This window comes from Peromyscus eremicus, chromosome 9, assembly GCF_949786415.1.
Source record: "Peromyscus eremicus chromosome 9, PerEre_H2_v1, whole genome shotgun sequence".
Classification (NCBI taxonomy): Eukaryota; Metazoa; Chordata; class Mammalia; order Rodentia; family Cricetidae; genus Peromyscus; species Peromyscus eremicus.
This window is the reverse complement of record NC_081425.1, coordinates 59060521-59083610: the sequence shown is the minus strand read 5'-3', so window position 1 is coordinate 59083610 and position 23090 is coordinate 59060521. Positions and strand designations below refer to the sequence as shown.

The window sequence follows — 23090 nt, the reverse complement described above, 5'->3', positions numbered from 1 at the left end:
AGAATCTCTGCAGTTGTCTTTGCGTTTGGAACATTGTGTAGCCTTTAAACCAATTACTGTAAAAACTACCAAAAGACGCTGACTGACAGCCCATGGCTCAAACTTTTCCTGTTAACAGATTGCTGGGGGCATGTTCCTTGCTTGGGTATTGCTGCTGCAGTGTGAGTCATCTATTGGACAGGCATTCCCTGGAAATCCAGATTTACCACACACAGTGGAATTTGCTCTCTACCCCTCACCCCAAGTTACTTCAGCAATGCAAAAACAGTTGTCCTCAGGGAATTGAAGCTCGTTGCCATGGTAACTAATGAAAGTTGCCTCATTCTCAGGCACATTTTTAAAAGCCTAGATTTCAACATGGGTGGATTGTCTTTTTTTTTTTTTTCTAGTAGCTTAGCAACCTGTGGTGCAATGTTTGTTGACAACCTGAACCCTCCCTTTTCTCCTCAGAAAAATGAGCTCTGAAGATAGTATTTAATTGTGTGTTCACTGTGAATTTAGTGTAGTTCGTAGGTATCTCGATGACAATGACCTTACTTTCTAGATCTAAAATCAGGGCACACTCTGTGTCTAAAGGGCAGTTCCTTTGCTCTTCAGTCACCTATCCTGAGAGATCTCGGCACTTGTTTTTCTTCCTCACCCCTTGGCCATTGGTGCTATTCAGCGGGCTGTGCACAACGTTCTCTTCTTATTTACTGATCTCAGCTCCTGTGTGCTGTGACTCCCAGCTCACATCTTACACTGAATACCAGGTAGGCAGTTCCTGCTGTGACAGCCCTGAGTGAACTATCCCCAAACCCAGCGGGTTCCAAGGTAAACACTGCCTTCCACAAAAAAATAATCCCTTGCTAATGAAAGGCACTACTGTTCACGGATACCCACACCCAGTCAGCACCCAAACCTGACAGTACATGTCCCAACCGCTAATAATCAGTCCTCATGGTTTTAGACCCTTGGCATTCTCTCTCTCTACCCCTTTGTACCATCACCCCCTTGCTCTATGTTAGGTCAGGGTTGATCAAGGCAATGTGGAAATAAAAGAAAGAGTAAGCCAACCTTAACAGAAACAGAGTGATTGAAGGACACCAATCTGTCCCTGGTAGTGGAGTCTGCACCCAGGTGCAGGGGACTTGGGGCTTCATAAGGCAGAGGAGGGAACTATTGGAGAGGAAAGTTTTCTCAATGGATGTGCTCCTTATAGTTCCAAGGCTGAATGAGTTCAGCAGATGTTCTGGATGTTGCTTTCTTGTTAGGCAGGTGTTCTTAGGTTGAGTCGGGAGTTTCTCAGCTGTCTCAGGTTCATTGTTTTAGGTCATTAACCCTTCACTGAGCCAGTTATCTGGGACTGCTTTTTAGTCTCTTTGAAAGCCTGTTGCCCACTTCGGTGTCTGGCCTGAATCCTTTTGACTACCTCTTAAACCTTTGACATGTATTTTTTCTTTATGTTTTTATTAGCATATACTACTAATATATAATGGGTATCATTGTATCATTTTCATACATGTGCATAATGTCCCTGTCTATATCTTCTTAGCAGAGACTAGCTTCTGACTACTAATAAACAAAGAATGTCACCAGCCTGTGGTCCCTACCTGTGCATTGTATTTGGCCTGGCTTTTATGGCTTTGTTTCTCTTTAACTAATAAAAGTTCTTGTATTTACTGTCAGTGTAGAATGTGCTATTTGCTATAACCCAAATTCCTGTCCCCAGACCATGGCCCGTCATAATTGGCTCAGAATAAATGACCTCTTATTCCTTTGAAGAGTGAGTAAACCAGCTACTTTAGGGTAACCAGGACTTGCCCTGGCTTCTCACAAACAAATGGGATTCTGTCTCTGGCTCCTTAATTCTAAGTGGCCTCCTCAGCCCTCCATGGCCTTCTGACTGGTCCTTTTCCCACCATTGCTGCTCACTAGGGCAGTCTCCCTGGATGGCCATCTGCTCCCGTATCAAGAATGCCCTCCATTCCTCCCCAGTTCTTCTCTGCCTAACTTGAGGCATGTACTCAGTGTCCAGAACCTCCACATGCTCCCATAGTCTTAGTCCTTACATCCCTTTCCTGTAGTTCTGACTCTGCCATCTATCCCTGTGAATGTGTGCAGCTTCCCCCTACCCACCCCACCCCCAGTGAGAGAAGGCAAGGGGTTCAGCAGCTATACAGCTTCCTTCCCCAGCACACTGACCTCTACTGTCTTAAACTTGTCTCTGAATTACAGTTCTTTTCTTCTTTGTTTCCCTTCCTTCCTCCACCACCACACCTCCATTTTTTGATGTTTATTTTATGTGTATGAGTATTTTGTCAGCAAACCATATATATGCCTGTCAGAAGAGGGTGTCAAAGCCCTTGGAACAGGAACCTTCTCTCCCTTTCCCCTTCCCTCCCTTCCCTTCCCATCCATAGTACAGATAGAGTTACTTCACTCCTTTTCCAATTTAGATGACTTTACTAGTGACTTTTGTTGTTGTGAGCAAATGTTTGACAAGAAGCAGCTTAGGGGGGAGTTTGGCTTACAGTTTGAGGTGATACAGTCTATCAAGGTGTGGAGGACATGGAGGCAAGGGGCATGAGGTAGCTAGTCACATTGTCTGCAACTAGGAAACAGAGATGAATGCTATTTTCTGCTTTTATTCAGTGTAGGACCTGAGCCCAGGTGATGGTACCAATCAACTTGACAATTAAGATTAACCATTGCACCTTTTATTTATTTGACTAGTTATCCAAGTTGTGCTGGTAGTGGTTCAAAAAATGGGAGCATACCTTCCTTCTTCCTGATTTTTAGGGGAAGCTTTCATTCTTTAACCAGTGAGTATGCTGTTAGTGCGACTTTTCCATGACTACCCGGTGTGGTTCATCTTCATTGTCAGCTTGACTGGATTTGGAATCACCCATGAGACATTGGACATATCTGTACCCGCATTTACAAGGAGAATTTTAGAGAGGAAGACTCACCCTGAATGTGAGTGGTTGCATCCTGTAGATGGGGTTCTGAGTTAGATTGGATAACACCAGAAGGAGGGGAAAGCCAGCTGCTTTGATGGACTGTATCTTCAAACTATAAGCCAAAATAAAATTATCCTTAAGTTGCTTCTTTAAGTATTTCATTTGTAGAGACAGGAAAACAACTAATAGATGCCCTGAATTAAGTTAAGGAAGACTCCTCCACTTGAGGTGTACTCTTTATCATGAAAAACTGAATTTTGTCAAATGCATTCCAGTTAGATCAGCTGCTCTCAGCCTGTGGGTGGTGACCCCCTGGGGGTCGATCAAGACCATCAGAAAACACAGAGATTTACATTACAATTCATAATGGTAGCAAAATTACAGTTATGAAGTAGCAATGAAAATAATTTTATGGTTGGGGGTCATCACAACATGAGGAACTGTATTAAAGGGTCACAACATTAGGAAGGTTGAGTTAGATAATCGTAGATGCTCTATTTTACTGATAAACTGTGCTATATGGATTGGTTTTCGTATTCTAAATGACCCCTGCATCTTGGAATAAGTCCCACCGGTTCATGAGTACAGTCCTTCTGTTGTGCTATTGAGTTTGATTTGCCAGTGTTTGTTGAGAAACTTGAACTTGAGTTTTTTAATGATATATTTGCCTGGTTTTGGTAACATAAAGCCAGCCACTAGAGTATGCTATAAAGTATTCTCTTTTCTTTCTGGAAATTTGAATAGAATCCTTGTCAGTTTTCCCTCAGATATTTGGTTGACCTCGCTGGGGAAGCCACTTTGGTCCTGCACTTTTCCTTATTTTGAAGGTTTTGATTATAGATTCACACTCTGCTGGCTATCTGTTTCTTCTGCAGTCTGTCCTGTAGCTAGTATGTCTCAGAAATGTGGCTGTTTATTCCAGATTATCTCATTTGCAAGCATATAAGAACTATCTTAGAATATTCAAATTTTCTTTAGTAACTATGAAAGAATCTGAGTCAGTACAGGACACCCCAAGATCAAGTTCTCAGCACAAAAGAGATTTATGTGCCCCAGAGGGACAGAGGGCAGGAAATACGAGACAAAGACAGGAGACAGAGGAAGAGGGAGAAGGGGAAGGGAACAAGGGACAGGAGGAAGGGATGTTTGCCCCAGAGGGACAAAGGACTGCCTCTGGATGGAGAGGAGACAGACTTGGGCAAATGACAGTTTATAAAGGGAAAAGGGGACCCCCCCACATACACACCCGTGTTAGGATGAGTTGGTTTTAACTAGGGTAACCAAAAGGGGGCTTTTGATTGCTGGACTTTGACAAATACTTTGGTAGCTGGACCTTGTGGTCAGCCTCAGGAGGAGGAAGTGGCAAATAAGGGAATAGACCTGGTGGCTCGCTTTAGGAATGTGATCTAACAGTCGGCAAGGGAGAGGAAGGGGGAGGGCAACCGGAGCCATGCTTGCCAGCCTTGGGCCTACTAGAGCCCTTCAAACACCATCATTTCCAATTTAGTTCAGTTGCCTCTCAGTTTGTCAGATTTGACTTGGTTTCATTGACTATTATTAGTGTTTGGTGTTTTGTTGTTGTTGTTGTTTTCTTGATCTAGTCTACTATTCCATCCTTCTCTTAGCATTGGGTTTAGTTTGCTCTGTTTCTGGTGCCTTAGTATATAGTTGGGTTGTTGCCTTGTGATCTTGTTTAACATAGACATTGACTGCCATAAATTTTCATCTAAACTTTTACTTTACCTCTTAGATTTTGCTGTGTTTTGCTTTCATTTCAGTTTATCTTACAGTGTTTTCTACTTTTTGTAATGATTTTTTTTTTCAACTCATTGTGACTTTCCCCCACTGTTCCTTCTGTTGCTGATTTTAGCTTCATTCCATCCTGGCTAGAGAATGGGTTAGGTATTGTGCATGTCAGTTGTATTTTCTGCCATTGGGATATCATGTGCCTGGAGATCTCATTGATCGTGTGACTCAGGCCTTTGACTTTCTTGTTGATCCTCTGTCTAGATCAGCGTTCTCAAAATATGAGTTGCGACACCTTCGGGGGTTGAACGACCCTTTCACAGGTATCGAATATCAGATAACCTGCATATCAGATATTTACATTATGATTCATAACAGTAGCAAAATTACAGTTATGAGGTAGCAATGAAAATAATTTTATGGTTGAGGGGTCACCACAACATGAGGAACTGTATTTAAGGGTCACAGAATTAGGAAGGCTGAGAACCACTGGTCTAGATGCTTTATCTGTAATTGAAAGTTATACACCGATTCATTTTTATTAGCTTTTGTTTATCTGGGATAATCTTAATTTTCCCCTTCATTTATGGGAGAGGTTGGGTTTTAAGGTCTTAAATTTATTTTATTAGTTCTTTGAGAGTTTTTGGTTTTATACAAGTGATATATATTTGCCCTCCCCCACCTCTTCCCAAATCCACTCCACTTTGTCCCCCACTGAACTTCGTGCCCCCTCTTTTTTAAAGAAAATAAAACAGCCCCCTTGAAGACCAGTTTGTGCTGCCCAGATATTCTTGGCTGTGTGGTCTTCCCCTGGAGCACGGTCAGCTTAGCAGGAGATGTACTCTTAGAAGACCGGCTCCTCCTCCTTCAGTACCTAACACTTGCCATTTGCTTCACTGCTAGGGGCGACATTGCGTGTGCAACTTCCCTCTCCATGCTGAGCTTCGATCTGGCACAGGTTCTGTACATGCTGTCACAGTCGTTGTGAGTTCATAGTGCAGCTGTTGTGCTGTGTCCTGAAGATGTTTCTCTGTAGTCATCCACGTCTTCTGGCTCTGACACTCTGCTCCCTTTTCTGCAGTGATCCCGGAGTCTTGGGGTGTTTGTGTGTGCGAAGGATATAACTTCCCACTGGGGCTGAGAAGTCGCTTACTCCCGACATGTTGGTCAGCTATGGGCCCTGTGTTAACCACCATCTACTGCAAATGGGAGGAGCTTCAGTTGGGGTTCAGTGATGCGTTGACATTGAGTCCCCACTTAGATTTCCTTTCATTTCTGCACGGTGGGTCAGCGGGTAGTTCTTGGATGGTAGTTGTTTCGTTTAGCCCTTCACCTTTCTGCCTGCTGCTTCTATGAGAAATTGGTTATTAATGCCCCATTGTGTGAAATGAGTTGTTTTTCTCTCGCGGCCTTTAAGATTTTTCTCCTTTGCATTTGGTGATTTGATTTTAATCTGTCTGTTAAATCTGGTTTAGTCTATCTTCTTAGCATTCTTTGAGCTGCTTGGATGTGTATGTCTTTCATCAAATTTGGTAAATTTTTGTCTGTTTTTCCTGAAATACTTTTCTCCCCCTTTCTCTTCTTGCAGGACTCCCATATTTGTGTGTTGATAACGTAAATGATGCCGCACGGCTCTCCTAAGCTGCCGTTGTTGCTTATTTTATCTGGTTAGTTATTCTTTTCAGTTGAGCTTCTCATTTGGACTCAGTCATCCTGGCTTCAGGCCTGCCTCTTCTCTTTTGTGCTCAGACCTCCTGCAGGCCCTCCCCAGATGTTTAGTTCCCATTCCTGTGCTCTGCAGTATTTCTACCCAGTTTCCTTACAGAGCGGTCATCAGAAGTGAGGTTCCCGGTACAGTCATACATTCTCATCCTGGTTTTATTTTGTTGTCTGTGAGTTCTTAGGCAGTCTGCCAGTAAGCCCAATGCTTGCACTTCTTCCTGGATCTATCAATTTTGTTTCCCTCCTTGAGGTGATCCATACCTTCTGTTTCATTGTGTACTTCACAGTTTCCTGTTGAGAGCAGATAAGAATGCAGTAACCCTGGAAGTCAGGTTCTCTGGGGTGTAGCTGTCTTTCTTAGTGTGTGATTTTTACAAGGACTGTGTTCCCTGTGTATAATCATTGAAAACTCTTTCTGATGTCTCTGAGGTCAGCTAACTATCTGGGTCCAGTAAGAGAAAGGAATGTTGCTGTCATTCATTTCTTTAAGGAATCTGCATGGGAAGCCCTTCAGCCCTGAGAGGGTTGAGCTGATGGTCAGCCTCTGTCCTGGTCACTCACTGAGCAGTCAGGTAAATCAGAACACATGTCTTCACATTGTAGAGGACTTGTCTCCACCCTTGCTCCAGCAGGCTACTCTAGGAAGCAAGCCATTCTCCATGGCTGCCTGCCAGATGGAGCCTGGATGTTTGATGTTCGAATCTTAGATGGTCTTTTAATAAAAAACTCAGAGCCAGATATCAGGGTGAAAGCTGAACGATCAGAGAAGCAGAGCAGCCAGCCACTAGTTCTTACCTCTACAAAAGCTTCAGCCTAAATAGAGTGAGTTCCTGTTTCCTCACAGCTTATATACCTTTCTCTGCCCTGCCATATTACTTCCTGGGATTAAAGGTATGTGTGCTTTCCAAGCAAAGGCATAAGATCTCAAGTGCTGGGATTAAAGGTGTGTACTACCACTGCCTGACCTCTATGTCTAATCTAGTGGCTGGCTCTGTCCTCTGATCCTCAGGCAAGTTTATTAGGGTACACAATATATCACCACAGATGTTGGAAGTTACTGAATGCTGTAATTCAGTGCCCCATTTTGTTCCTAGTTCAGTATTTCTCCAGGTGCTGAAAACATTATGTACTAGACCTCAGAATTCAAAATAGTTGATTTTAACAGTTCTTGTCAACTCAGTAGTTGATTTGGTTGAGGGACTGATTTTTCAGTGTGTTTTATCCCAACATCTTCTAGGATATCACTCCTGTATTGATTTCTTTAATTTAAAAGGTGTTTTTTTTTGTGTGTGTGTGTACACATGCCTGTGTACCTGGAAAACCTGTTTCTTGAGATAAAGGCCTGGCTTACAAGATGTGAACATAACTCTTGTATCCTCTTCCTGTCACATGTTAAATATTATTTTCTGTGATATCTGTACTTTCTTTGTAGAGCAGTTTCTCTGTGTTCACTAGTAAAGACCTATGGTTCCCTACAACAGTGGATGCTTCCAGGTCACTAGTGCAAAGGCTGGCCAGGTACTTGGAAAGACAAAACAATAAAGTGAAAACCATTTTCAAAAACTCTCATGGTAGATGTATGCATTCATACGTGAGGGTGGCATTTTGAGGGTTATGTAATTGTGAGTGAGTGTACAGCACCCTTAAATTTAAGGACTGCAGCTACATTGTATGGATTCCTCAAAGAATCTATAAAACTATTTTCTAAAATGTAAGGAATATAGGATTTTTAGATAGGCTCGTGTAGTATACATCTCTATCTATTATACCTGTCATGAATCTGTACATATATAATGTTAAAAAGTTTGAGCCAGGCAGTAGTGGCGCACGCCTTTAATCCCAGCACTCAGGAGGCAGAGCCAGGCGGATCTCTGTGAGTTCGAGGCCAGCCTGGTCTACAGAGCGAGATCTAGGACAGGCACCAAAACTACACAGAGAAACCCTGTCTCAGAAAAAAAGAAAAAAACCGTTTGATTCCTGGGTATTACTGTCTTTGCATGACTCCAAATGCTGTGATTTCATGTATACATTTTCCTCTGTTGTAGGACAGTTCGTGTTTGGTTAAAGAGGGACAGTGGACAGTACTGGCCAAGCATATACCATGCAATGCCTTGTAAGTATTTTGGTCTCCTGAGAACCCAGATCTTTACCCCAATGGCCCTTCCTTCCCTGTTTACCTTTTTTGTATATTTTTCTTGAGTAACTAAGACTAAAGGTTGGGGATCTCATTAAACCGAAAAGTCCCAGATTAAATAATTCTGTAGTTTTTAGGCTCTCACTGTGAAAAGTAAGATATGGTTTGGAGATTGACTCTCTATTCATAGGTTCTGGGTGAGAGGAATGGAAAGAGACACAGCCTCTCTGATGACAGCAGTCTCCCTCCCCTTTCTAACTTCGCTTTAACTATTTGGAATCTGTGTAAGGACAATTCAGAGTTCTGTCGGGTGGTTACATTTATGGAGCAAATTTGTCCTTATATTATTGTTAAACCATCTTTTCAAAATTCAAGACATTCAGCATTGAGCATTCAGTTCTAAGATTTGCTTAGGCTTGAAACATTCTAATTAGAAGTGGGTCTCATTTCTCCAAGATCTTTCCGAAGAAATATGTCCTTATACTGATGGGTACAAGAGTTGGACCAGCCATGCTGTCATCGGCATAAGCCGTCATCGGCATAAGCCGTCATCGGCATAAGCCATCAAGGCAGTAGTGGACTCAAATCAAGGGCCAGTTTTCCCCTCTGGGAGACCATAGAGCTGAAAGAGAAAGGGGAGGAGAGGACGGGAAAGCAGAGAACTTCCCAGATCGTTCCTCTAGAGATTTCATTCTTTAAAATTAATGAGGTTTATTCTGTTTGTTTTGGTGTAAAATAATTGTTTGAATTTATTATAGTAAACATTTTTTTTCTTTTCTTTTTTGTTAAGATAGGGTCTCACTGTGTGCCTTGCCTGGTCTAGAACTTGCTATGTAGACCAGGTTGGCCTTGAACTCGCAGAGGTCTATCTGCTTTTGTCTCCCCCATATCCCCGCTGTGGGGGTTGGAGTACTGGAATTAAAGGCCTGTGCAACCATGCCTGGCATCCATTTAATCTTAAAGTTGGCATTGTAGAAAAATCTCCCTGGTTTGTTAGGACTCACATGATCTTTGGCTATCTGTAGTGTGTGTCTCATTCCTTCAGAGGTATCCTACCTTCAGAAGTACATGACACTGTGCCAAGCCAAAGTAGGTTCTAGGTGATTTTGTTTATGCCTCTAGCAGAAGAGTTTGCCTGTTCATGACTGAATGATTTATTTTTTGTAATTTTTATATGGTATATTTTTGATTGTGTTCCCCACAACTCATCCTAGATCCTCCTCACCTCCCTACTGACCCAAATTCGTGTTTTCTCTGTTTCAAGAAACAGAACCAAAACAACCCCCAAATGAAAATCAAAACAAACAAACCCCACTAAGACCCAAAGTGGCAAAAGAAAACAAATATCCCCCTCCCCACTTACCCACACATAAAACTAAACTTAACTCATGGATTTCATTGTGTTGGCCAACTACTACTGGACATGGGCTTGCCCTAGAGTTGATATATGCAGTGACAAATCCATTGGAAAAACCTGATTTTCCTTTTCCTCACAGGTATTAATTGTAAATAGCTTCCTGGTGGGTGGTGGGACTTTATATCTTCTTGCCTTCTGGGATTTGGCTGGCTTGAATCTGTGCAGGGCTTGTTTGTGCTGCTAGTCTCTTTGAGTTCATAAGTGAATCGGTCCTGTTGTGTCAGCAAGACACTGTTTCTTTGGGGTTACCCATCACCTCTGTCTCTTATACTCTTTCCACTTCCTCTTCTGTATAGATACCTGAGAATTGAGGGTAGGGGGTTGATGAGTACATCCCATTCAGGACTGAGTGCTCCAAAGTCTCTCACACTAGGCACACTGTCCAGTTGTAGATCCCGGTTAATTACCATCTACTGCAAGAAAAAGCTTCTATGGGCATGCCAATATGTCATTTGGAGATATTTTATATTATGTTCCTTTATTAGAATAATAGTAGTAGGATTTCCCTTGGGCCCATGACCTATCCAGTCTCAGGTGTTTGGCCACATTAGCAGTGTCAGGGATGGGTTCCATCTCATGAGTGGGCCTTAAACCCAATTAAAAAAAGTTGTTGGTTACTCTCATAACATTCATGCCGTGGTTGTACCAGTATATATTGAAGGCTTGTTGCTATTATAGTCAGTGATATTGACGATTACTTTTTCCTCTAGTAGTGTGCAGAGTACCTTTTAATACCATGAGTACTAGTCAGTAGGGGAAAAGCTTCTAGTAGGGTAACACCTCAACTTCTCTATGTTCTATGACTTAAGTGTTGTTTTCAGCAATAGTCGTCATCAGGTTGTGGAGAACAACCATTAGACCTGGTAGTAGCCAGTGATGTGGGGGGCGGGGGTGGGGTTCATGACACCACTTTGGCCAGTAACTCAACAAGATTCCTGGTATGGGAGGTTTTATTTAGTGGCATAAAATGTCTAGTTAGGATGATTGCCTCCTCCGTTATAAGATGATGCCATTTGAATTTTTTTCCATTCACATATATATGGTTGTAGGTTTCTGTATGGTTTTTCAAAAAGCCTTTATTATGAACTATCCTTCCCCATATTCCTTCTTTACCCTGCTCTCCCATCCTACTCTCCACTTGGTCCTTCTTTTCTAGTTTCCCCTTTATCTCTTTGTAACACTGTACTCTATTTTCCCTTCACTGGAAGATCTACTTCTGTTCCTCCCTAGTGCCTTACTAGGTACCTAACATCTGTGGTTATTTGGATTGAAACAAATATCTAAAGGTTAAAAGTTAACATCTATGTATAAAAGAAGTAATGCAATATATGATTTTTTTTGGGGGGGGGTCTGTCTGGGTTACCTCACTCAGGAAGATTGTTTCTACCTGCATTCATTTATTTGCAAATTTCATTTTTCTTAATAGCTAAATAGTATTCTATTGTATAAATGCACCACATGTGTTTGTCAGTTGATGGACATGTAGCTGTTTTCAGTTTCTGGCTATTATGAGTATAGCAGCAATGAGCATGGATGAGCAAATATGTCAGGAGTAGGATGTAGAGACCTTTAAGAATATGCCCAAGAATTATATAGCTGGTTCTTGTGGAAGATTGAGTGTCAGCTTTTTAAGGAACCTCCACACTGATTTCCATGGTGGTTGTACAAATTTGCATTCTCACTAGCAATGAAAAAGTGTTCCCTTTTCCCCAAATCCTTACCAGCGTGAGCTGTCATTTGTTTCATTTATCTTGGCCATTCTGAGTTCAGGGTAAGATGAAATGTCAAAATAGTTTTAATTTGCATTCCTCTGATGGCTAAAGATGTCAAACATTACTTTAAATGTTTCTCAGCCACTAAACATTTCATCTTTTGAGAACTCTGTTTAGTTCTTTTGCTAAGAATGGCCTCCATAGGCTCACAGGGAGTGTCATGATTTGGAGGTGTGGCCTTGTTGGAGGAAGTGTGTCACTGGGGATTGGCTTTGAGGTTTCAGAATCTCAAGCCAGGCACAGTTGTTTACTCTTCTTCCTGCTGACTGCTGATTCAGATGTAGAACTCTCTGCTTCCTCTCCAGCACCATGTCTGCCTGAGTGCTGCCATGCTTTCTGCCATGACGATAATGAACTAAACCTCTGAATCTTTAAGCCAGCCCCAGTTAAATGTTTTCCTTCATGAGAGTTGTTGTGGTCATGGTGTCTCTTCACAGCAAGAGGAGCCCTTAACTAAGACAGTTCTGTATCCCATTTTTACACTGGCTTGTTTTCTTGATGTCTAGTTGTTTTAGTTCTTTATGTATTGTAGATAATAACCCTCTATTAGGTATATAATTTGCAAATTTTATTTTTCTTAACAGCTAAATAGTATTCTATTGTATAAATGCACCACATTTGTTTGTCCGTTGATGGACATCTAGCTGTTTTCAGTTTCGGGCTATTATGAGTATAGCAGCAATGAGCATGGATGAGCAAGTATGTTCATTTGTCCAAATGAACTGCTGCTTTGTTCAAATGATGGTGTCCTTTGCCATACAGAACCTATTCACTTTCATGAAGTATCAATTATTAATTGTTGATCTTAATGCCTACAGTATTGATGTCCTGATCAGAAAGTCCATTCCTGTGATAATAATGAGTTCAAGCCTATTCCTATTTTCTCTTCTACCAAATTCAGGGTATCTGGTGTTATGGTGATGTCCTTGATTTTGGAGTTGAGTTTTGTTCTGGGTGATAAATATGGATCTATTTGCATTCTTCTACATGCAGCCACCCAACTTGACTACCTAGCATCATTTGTTGAAGATGCTGTCTTTTCTCCAGTGTGTATTTCTGTCTTCTTTGTCAAAAATCAGGTGTGTGGTTTTGTTTGGGTCTTTGATTCAATTCCATTGATCAATGTGTCTATTTTTATGCCAATATCATGCTATTTTTATTACTGTAGTTCCATGGTACATCTTGAAATCAGGAGTGATGACACCTCCAGCAGTTATTTTATTATTTGAGTTTTTGTTTTGTTTTGTTTTTTTTGAGACAGGGTTTCTCTGTGTAACAGCCCTGTCTGTCCCAGATGGAACTCACTCTGGAGACCAGACTGGCCTCAAACTCAGAGATCTGCCTGCCTTCTGCCTCCTGAGTGCTGGGATTAAAGGCGCTGAGATTGTTTTAGCTGTTATGTTTTCTTTTTTCTTTTCTTTTTTTTTGTGTATGTTTTCCATATGAAGTTGAAGATTGTCATTTTAGTTTCTGTGAAGAATTATGATGGAATTTTGATGAGAATTGCATTGAATCTGTAGATTGCTTTGGTAGAATGGCCATTTTAAAAGCATTAATTCTACTAATCCATGAGCATGGAAAATCTTTACATATTCTGGTGTCTTAATCAATTCTTCAGTGTCTTAAAGTTTTTATTATACAAGTCTTTCATTTGCTTGGTTAGAGTTATCCACACATATACAGCTATTGTGAAAGGCACTATTTCCTTGATTTTTTTCTCAGTATATTTTTCATTTGTATCAAGGAAGGCTACTTAATTTTATGTGTTAATTTTCTACTCATCCATGTTTAAGTTTTTGAGTTTGGTGAAATACAGATTTTTAAAGTATACCCTTATTATTTTCTGAATTTCCTTGGTATCTGTTTCTGTGCCTTCCTTTCTATCTATAATTTTATTAATTTAGATCTTCTCTCCCTTTCTTTTGGTGAATTGCCTAAACATTTGTTAATCTTGTTGCTTCTCTTCAAAGAACTCAGTTTTTGCTTTACTGACTCTTTGATTTTGTTTTTGTTTTTAATTTCGTTGATTTCAGCCCCCAGCTTCATTATTTCTTGGCATCTACTTCTTTTGGGTGTTATTCTTCTCTTTGTCCTGGAGCTTTCAGATGCTGCTAAGTTGCCGATATGAGATGTAGGCACTTAGTGCTATAACTTGCCTCCTGGAACCACCTTTATTGTGCCCCATAGATTTGGGTATGTTGTGTTTTCATTTCATTCAATTCTAAAAAGTTTTATATTTCCTTCCTGATTTCTGTCTTGGCCCATTTTTCATTCACTAGTGAGTTATTAATTTCTGAGTTTGTATACTTTCTGCTGTTTCTATTGTGGTTGATATCCAGCTTTAATTGAGGATGTTCTTATAGGAGGCAGGGTGTTATTTCACTTCTCTTCTATCAGTTGGGGCTTGTTTGTTTACTAATATGTGGTCAGTTTTGGAGGAAGTTCCACAAGTTTCTAATAAAATTTTTTTTTTTTTAATATTTGGGGGGAATGTTCTGTAGATGTCTGTTAGGTTTTTGATTTATGATGCTATTTAACCCCAGCATTTTTTCTGTTTAGTTTTTGTTTGCATAGTCTGTCTATTGGTGAGAGTGGGGTATTGAAGTTACCCACTATCACTGTGTTAGGGTCAGTATGTGATTTTTTTTTTTTTTTTTTTTTTTTGGCTGTAGAAGTGTTTCTTTTATGAGCTTGGGTACTATGGGTTGATGCCATTAGAATGGTAATGTGCTCTTGGTAGATTTTTCCTTTAATGAGTATGGAGTGTCCTTCCCTATTTCTTCTGATTACTTTTGACTTGATGTTTATTTGGTCAGGTGTTAAAATAGCTACATGTGCTTGCTGCTTGGTTCCAGTTGCTTGGAATACCCTTTTCATCCTTTACCCTAAGGTACTCTCTGTCTTTGATGGTGAGGTGGATTTCTTGGATGCGACAAAAAAATCGATTCTGTTTTCTAATCCAGTCTGTTAGTGTGTGTCTTTTTATTGGGGAAATTGAGGCCACTAATATTGAGAGTCATCAGTATTTATTGGTTCCTGTTATTTGATGTGATGATGGTATGTGTATCCGCCCTCAGTCTCCGTTGATGTACTGTTCTGGGATTAAATAATCCTTGTGTCCTCTTTGGTGTTATTAACCTTCTCTTCAGTCTGAAGCTTTCTTCTATTGACTTCAGTAGAGCTGGATTGGTGTACAGAAATTTGTTAAATGTGGTTTTATCGTGAAATATTTCTCTCTCTCTCTCTCTCTCTCTCTCTCTCTCTCTCTCTCTCTCTTTTCCTCGATTGTGATTGAGAGTTTTGCAAGATATAATAGTCTGGGCTCCATTTGTTGTCTCTTAGAATTTGTACAGGCCCTTCTGGCTTTTAGAGTCTCTATTGAAAAGTCGGAGGTTATTCTAATGAGCTTGCCTTTTACTTGGTTTTTACCCCTTGTAGCTTTTAATATCCTTTCTTTCTGATGTGCATTTAGTGTTTCTAATATGTGCTGTGGAGAATTTTTTTTTTGACTTGCCTGTTTGGTGTTCTGTATGATTTTTGTACCTTGATAGGCATCTCTTACATTAGGTTGGGGTACTTTTCTTCTATGATTATTTTCCTTTTATTGAAAATAGATTCTTTTCTCACATAATATATCCTGATTACAGTTTCCCCTCCCTCTACTCCTCCCAGTTCCTCTCCATCTACCCTCCCATCCGGATCCACTCCCTTTCTGTCTCATTAGAAAAGAACAGGCTTCTAAGAGATAACAATAAAACAATAAAATCTAATATCATAAAACAAAAATTGTCATACCAGAATTGGACAAGACAAACAAACAGAAGAAAAAGAGCCCAAGAGAAGGAGCAAGATTCAGAAATGTACATGTCCATACACTCAAGAATCCCATAAAAACATTAAACTAGAAGCCATGATATGTACGCATAGGACCTGGTGCAGGCCTGTGCAGGCGCTGTTCATGATGCTTCAGTCTCTGAGTTCACGTGAGCTTTGATCATTTTGATTTAGAGGGCTTTGTTCTCTTGGTGTCCTCCATCCCCTCTGACTCTTACACTCTTTCTGCCTCCAGTTCATCAGGGTTCTCTGAGCCCCCAAGTGGAGATATTTGTTGGAGCCATCCCATTTAGAGTTGAGTGTTCCAAGGTCTCTCACTTTGCAATCTGGCTGTTGGCTTCTATTATTGTTCCCATCTGCTGCAGGAGGAAGCTTTTCTGATGATAGCTTAGCAAGGCACTGATCTATGAGTATAGCACAGTGTTATTAGGAGTCATTTTTATCACTATTTTGTTTTGTTTTTTAAGACCAGTAGTATTGGTTTTACTCTAGGTTCCCAGACTATCTAGTCTCTGGTTCTTGGTTACCCATCCAGTGTTGGGTATTGGTTCCATTTCATGGAGTGGGCCTTAAAGTCTAATCAGACATTGGTTGGTTCCCATAAGCTTTGTGCCACCATTGTCCTAGTGTATCTTACAGGCAGGACACCATTGTAGAGCAAAGGGTTTGTGACTGGTTTGGTGTTTAAGTTTTTCTTTTGGTATTATGCCTAGGACCTTCCTGTACCAAATATGCTAAAACAGAGGAGTGAAGGCTCTATGTAGGCACCAGCTTGACTTCTCCATGTTAAATGAGTTGTGTAGGTATTGTGCATGCCAATTGGGCCTTGCTGTCTTTCTGTGGAGAGTAACCTATTTGCCTTGGCAACAGCCTTGGGTTGTTTGAGGTTTCTCATGGGACCCCTTTGGCCAACAATCCAATTAGATGTAACCTAGTCCTGGGACTGGAAGCTTCATTTAGTGACAAGAGATGGCCAGTTGGGACTGAGTCTCCCCCATTATTTGATAATTTCATTTAGATTGCCTTCACTTATGTATATATTTTAGGAAGCTTTTACTGTATAAGCTTTCCATACTACCCCTCAAATGGTTCTTAATTTTAGCTGTCTCTTCCTGCGTTCCCTTTATCATTCTCCCTCCTCTTCTACTCCCCACTCTGGTTCCAGTCCCTTCCTCCATCCATAACTATTGATTCTGTTTTTCTTTCCTAATAAGACCTATCTGTACCTATCATATGGGTCTACGGATTGTAGCCTGATTATCATTGACTTAACAGTTAGTATTCACATATAAGTACACAGCATGGTATTGGCACAAAAGCAGACACATTGATCAATGGAACTGAAGACCTGGACATAAATCGACATACCTATGGAAACTTGATATATATGAAGAAACCAGAAACACACACTGGAAAAAAAGATAGCATCTTCAACAAATGGTGCTGGTCAAACTGAATGGCTACATGTAGAAGAATGAAAATAGATCCATACTTACCATATTGTATATAACTCAACTCAAAATGGACCAAAAGTCTCAACATAAAACCAGATACACTTAACCTGATAGAAGAAAAAGTAGGAAATAGCCTTGAACTCTTTGGCACAGAAAAAACTTTCTGAACAGAAAACTGTTAGCACAGACAATAAGATCAACAATTAATAAATGGTTCTTCATGAAATTGAGAAGTTTCTGCATGGCAAAGGACACCATCATTCAGACAAAGTGGCAGTCTACAGAATGAGAAAAGATTTTTACCAACTACACATCAATAGAGAGCAATTATTCAAAATATATAAAGAACTCAAAAAACTAGATATCAAGAAAGCAAATAACCCAATTAAAAAATGAGGTACAGCTCTAAACAGAGAATTCTCAGTAGAGGAAATTCAAAGTCTGAGAAACACTTAAAGAAATGTTTAGCATCCTTAGCCATCAGGGAAATGCAAATCAAAACTACTTTGAGATTTTATCTTATCCCAGTCAGAATGGCTAAGATCAATAAAACAAGTGACAACTCATGCTGGTGAAGATATGGAGTAAGGGGGAACACTCATCCATTGCTGGTGGGCATACAAACTTGTGCAGCCACTATAGAAATCAGTGATGGTTCCTCATGAAGATGGGAATCGATCTACCTCAAGACCCAGCTCTACTACTCTTGGGCATATACCCAAAGCATGCTTCATCCTACCTCAAGGACACTTGCCCAACCATGTTCATTGCTGCTCTATGCATAATGGCTGGAAACTGGAAACAACCTAGATGTCCCTCAACAGAAGAATGGATAAAGAAATGTGGTACATTTACACAATGGAGTGTTACTCAGCTATTAAGGAAAAAAAAAAGCAACATGAAATTTGTAGGTAAATGGATAGAGCTAAAAAAAAAAATCCTGAGTGGGTTATCTGAGACCCAGAAAGACATACATAGTATGTATTCACTTTTATGTTACGTTAGCTGTTAAGTCTATGATTAAAAAAAAAATTCTTGTGTTTTTGACTTGGGTTTCTTCTTCTTCCTCTGTACCTGTGGTCTTTCTATAGTGTCCTTGATTTCCTGTATGTTTTGTGTCTATATTTTGTTTTTGTTTTGATTCAACACTTTCTTTGTCTGAGCTATCCATGTCTTCTGCCTTGTCTTCAAGACAAGTTGTCTCTTCAGTGTCTTGTAATCTCTTGTTGAGACTTATCTCTGAGGTGTTGTTACACTTGTGTAAGTTTTCATTTTCAATTTGGGTTTCCTTAATAATTCTATTTCTTTGGTAAATTATGCCTTCACACCTTGAATTGTTTTCATTATTTCTTTCAACTGTTTTTTTTTATGGTCTTCGTTAAAGTGTTTATTCATATCCTCTTCAAGGTCCTTGAACATACTCATAATTGATACTTTGAAGTCTTTATCTCATGCTTCAGCTAAATTACTTTTCTCAGGGCCTCTTACAATGTGATTGCTACCTTCTGGAAGAGGCATCTTGTCTTGTCTTTTCATGTATGTTTTGCCCTGAGATCTAGGCATCTGGAGTTATGATATTTGAAGTTATGATGTTCTTGGCATAGATATCTGTTGTCTTCTTTGTTGGGTGGGTGTTCTGTTCCTTGGTTGCTGTTAACCACTCTGGGTCCTAACCTAGTGTGGCCGTGGGGTCCCTGATAGGGAGTGTTTCTGTGGGTGACCAGTTGTCACAAAGGACTGGAGTTGGGATAGAAGGAAAGTCTGGAAGGGGTGACAGGAAAGAACTAGGGGGACCCTAGGTCTGGATCAAGAGGCAGAGTCCCTAGGGAAAAGAGAAGAGCTGGACATAGGGGCTTCTCTGGGCAGGCTACAGCAGGACCGAGAGAATGAGTGGAGGGACCAGAATAGAGGTCAAGAAGGGTAGTAATGGTTGCCTCTCAGAGTCCAGCCTAGAGTGGCCACTGGAGTCCCTTGTAGGGAGTGTGGCCACTGGAGTCCCTTGTAGGGAGTGTGGCCAATGGAGTCCCTTGTAGGGAGTGGTTCTGCTGGTCAGCAGGTGTTATAAAGGAGTGGAAACAGGCTAGAAATGCTGAAAGGGCAACAAATGCATCATTAGGGATACAGTGGTTTTCACTGATTTTCAAGTTAGCTTAGAGGCTGTCAAAATGACTCTAGAATTTTCTGCTAGATAGGTGGCAGCCACAAAGCTGACCTGATTTTCAACCCATTTTCTTTGAAGAAGAAACTTTTTGGGGTTCTGTGCTTTACCTGTTTTGGTTCTAGCAGACACAATTATAGGTTATAGGCCTGCCAGTTTAGCTCCCTCCCCCTACTGGCATTAACTATTAAGCTGTGGTAGGAATGATATTTTAGAAGCATGGGAAAAAAGGGAAAATTCTGATCTTTCCCCCCCTGACTTTAAGTAAAATAACCAGTCTTTTCTCTGGTCTTGCCTGTTCATCAGACTTGACATATGGTTAACTAAGAAGAGGCAAGGAGTGGCTGTAACTGAACAGGGAGTTATAGCCCCCCGTGTTGTGCAGAACAGGCAGCAGAAACCCCTGGGCAGTATGGCATAGGTACTAAGTAAACACCCGTGGAATGATGGCGTCTAATAATAGATGTGATTTCCCAAGGGCGTGAGCTCTGCTTCTCTGATAGTGGTATGTTTTTGAGAAGTAAGACTTTAGATATTTGTACAGTCTTCTAAAGGGAATTAAAACTGGCCTCCTTTGATCCTTAGATGGTTTTCAGTGTCACCTGACCAATTATTGGAATTATGCTATCAGGTTCTACCCCAAGCGCCCGGCCCAGAATCTGCGTTGTAGTAAAATCTCCAGGTGATTTCAATGTGTATTAAAGCTGCGTCTATGATCTTGTAACATTATTGCTTATGTGTTACTGGGCAATAAGTATATGTTTAAATGAACCCAGATGAAGACTTGTGCATATACAGTATTGATTTATAAATATGTAAATCAAGCTAGTCAAACATTTATAACGTATCTACTGTATATAGGCCAATGATGGGTGCCAGGGATTTGCAGATGAAGAAGGTTAATAGAACAAGGCGATCTCTGAAATTTTTCATTCTTGTATGCTTTCAGTATCACACACAGGTTAAAAGGGGAAAAAAAGGCCATGTATATAGTCTCCATAGTCATCAGTAATTAGCTTTTATTGTCATAATGAAATCCATTACATTATATAATCACTTTAAAATAAGTGGAAAAAACAAAACAAAACAGAATTTGGCTTTTATGTTCTTGGAATCTTACAAATTCAGGGCACATAGGAACTAACTGCTTAGCAAGTATTTCAGCTTTGTTCAACTTGAGTAAGAGTCATTTCACATAAGCTATAATTGATCATAGAGGACCTGAAGTGGTCCTTCTAATGAATTGTTCTGCAAACTTACCTTTTGAGTATTGAGGGGGGGGATTACTTAGTATTGTCCCTAATCAATGTTGAAGTGGTATTGTTTATAAAATAAGTGAAAAAGAAAGAGAACCAAGTGAATGGCTATGGAATGTATGCTACAAGGCAGCTGTGACCATGTTGTGTGTTTATACTAGCACATAATGAGTAATATTCCGAATGCAGAAAGCAGCTTCTTGACTTTGTCCTTTAGACTACTTTAAAATAGAGTAAATGTTGTGTTTGGCAGGAGAGTAGATGTTCTGTACCTTTAGTAAGAAGTGGAAGTTCAGCACCAGAAAGGGGGCAGGAGGTCGTGGGTGAGAAGAGTGATGGAGGCTGAGGTCGATGCTGACAACTAGCAAGGCAGTGTGTGACATGCTGAGTGACCTAGGGGAGTGACAAGCAGGTGAGTGATGAACAGCAGGTACATCGTTGTAATCCCAGCCTCTGTCCTTGCTGGTGTCCTCATTCTCTTCTCTAAGCTGTTCCTTCACCTGGAGGAAGGAAGCCAAGAGAATCTAGCCATGTGTAATTAAGGTTGTTTTTCCTGAATCCATCTGGCTTTCCCAGGTTAGCACTTTGACTAGGAAATGCTTGTCTTGGTCCTGGCAGGCCCCTAGAACTGGCAACATTAAAGCCAAGAGCTTCTAGGCATTTGTGTATGGAGATGCAGAAGGAGCTGATGGCAGAGAAGGAAGGATGAGCCAGGCAGGGGACGCTCTGGCTCCTGAGGGGACAGAAGCCCAGGTGGTAATGCTGGAAAGCTTCCTTCCTCATCCTCCTAGTCCACCCAGAATCCTGGCAGGGTTCTGCCTGTGAGACCAAGACAAGCCCTCTTTGCCTACCAGGTGCAGCACATGTGCTTATAGTTCCCTGGCTGTAGCTGCAAGTATGTGGCTAGCCTGCCTGTCACAGCCTCCTGGATCTCTGTGACCCTTAAAGAGAAGGGCTGACTTAGGGTCCCTGTTGGTGGCACTGTAGTGTTAAGCTGCACGTGGTCTCGGAGGAGTGAAGCCATGGAAACAGGAAATCCTCCTTTCTTTAGTTTCTTCAGACAGGTGGTAGATATGGCGTTGGGTTCCCGCACTCCTGATGCTCACACGGAGTGAAGAAGGCAGGTACTAGGTGAGCACTGCCTACAATTCACTGAGGATGACATCTTGAGAAGTAAAGTGATAAGGACCTTGTCAGTGGCGTTCCCTGAAGAAAGTCTGCTTAAACTCTTCGCAGCAGAATTTTTGCATATATCTGTGCTGGGAATCGGATCCAGGGCCATGAGCCTGCCTACTAAACATGCTCTGTTACTGAACTCTGTCCCCAGTGCCTCTGCAGAGAGTGTGGGGTGACTGTTGCCTTGTTTGAAGTGTCCTGTAAACCAGCTGATATTGTGGGCAGAAGAGAAATTGGAACAAATATTCTTTCACTCTTCCCTGGTGTCTCCATGCTGTTGCTGCTGATTGCTGTGGCCCTGTCAGCTTACAGGCTTCTAAGCTGGGACCTTCTACCCAAGTTTGTTAACTGCAGAGGGACCTTCCTCAGGGCCCAGGATTGAGAGTTCATTGCCCCCATCCATGTGTCTAATGGGTACTGTTTCAACCACCACATTCTCATTATACTGCAGACATAATAGCACATGAAAGTCACGGCTATCCATGGTTGACATACTTTAGATTTACTTTACTGACTAGATTTGTCACTCGTGGGCTTAAGACAGAAGAGAGGCAGGGAAGAAACTCAAGTGTCAGCCGGGGCGGCAGGTGGTGGAGATTGTTGTGTGAGAGGATTGGGTGTCACAGTTGGGCCCTTGGCGCCAACTTCTCCTTTGGGAAGAGAGGACAGGTAAACCCCCTGGGCTGCCAGAGGTATAGTAACTAGAAGGTTGAGGGGTGCAAGCCTCAGGCAGGGCCACTGTGGGATCTCTTTTCAGGCCAGGCAGGTGGAATTTACGTTAGCTCCTGAGCATTTATGACTTTGTCCCCGAAACAAAACAGGAGACTGGTTTTTTTTCCCCAAAGATAATTACAAATACAAAGATGGGCACAGCTTACCAATCACTGAGATTAGCCGGGCAGTGGTGGCGCACACCTTTAATCCCAGCACTCGGAGACAGAGCCAGGTGGATCTCTGTGAGTTCGAGGACAGCCTGGTCTACAGAGTGAGATCCAGGACAGGCACCAAAATGACACAGAGAAACCCTGTCTCGAAAAACCACAAATCAATCAATCAATCAATCAATCAATCAATCAATCACTGAGATAACTTGTTTTGTTGTCTGTCCCAGCTCTTGCGTTGGCTCTTGGGTGTGAGGTTGTGGCCAGGCCACACAGATTTTACACAGGTACAGCCAACCGAACCATCTGCTCAGTTAACAAATGTGGGAACTTGAGCCCTTATTGAAACACTGATTTTGAACCATCTGTTTTCCCAGATCTATTCAAGGCCAAGTTGAGAGTGAGCCTGATTGTGGTGGGTGGCTTGAGGCTTCACCTAAGTTCTGAACTGTTGTATCCACTCTACATAAGCGCCTTTATTCTACATAAAGTCTACATAAATGCCTCATCTTACACTTACATGGGCATCAATGTGAAATTCTCTGTGGCTATTTTTTTTTTAAGGGAATGAGAGAGTTTATTTTGGAGCCATTTTGAG

At 41.2% G+C, this 23090-nt stretch overlaps 1 protein-coding gene across 1 annotated transcript in view; it reads left to right on the top strand.

The window, feature by feature from the left end:
* Window positions 1-23090, top strand: part of Wdfy2 (WD repeat and FYVE domain containing 2) — a 143472-nt gene that overhangs the window by 49873 nt on the left and 70509 nt on the right. The window contains exon 2 of the mRNA XM_059273504.1: window positions 8456-8523. Within this exon, the coding sequence (XP_059129487.1) occupies window positions 8456-8523 (68 nt within the window). The remainder of the gene's footprint in view (window positions 1-8455; window positions 8524-23090) is intronic.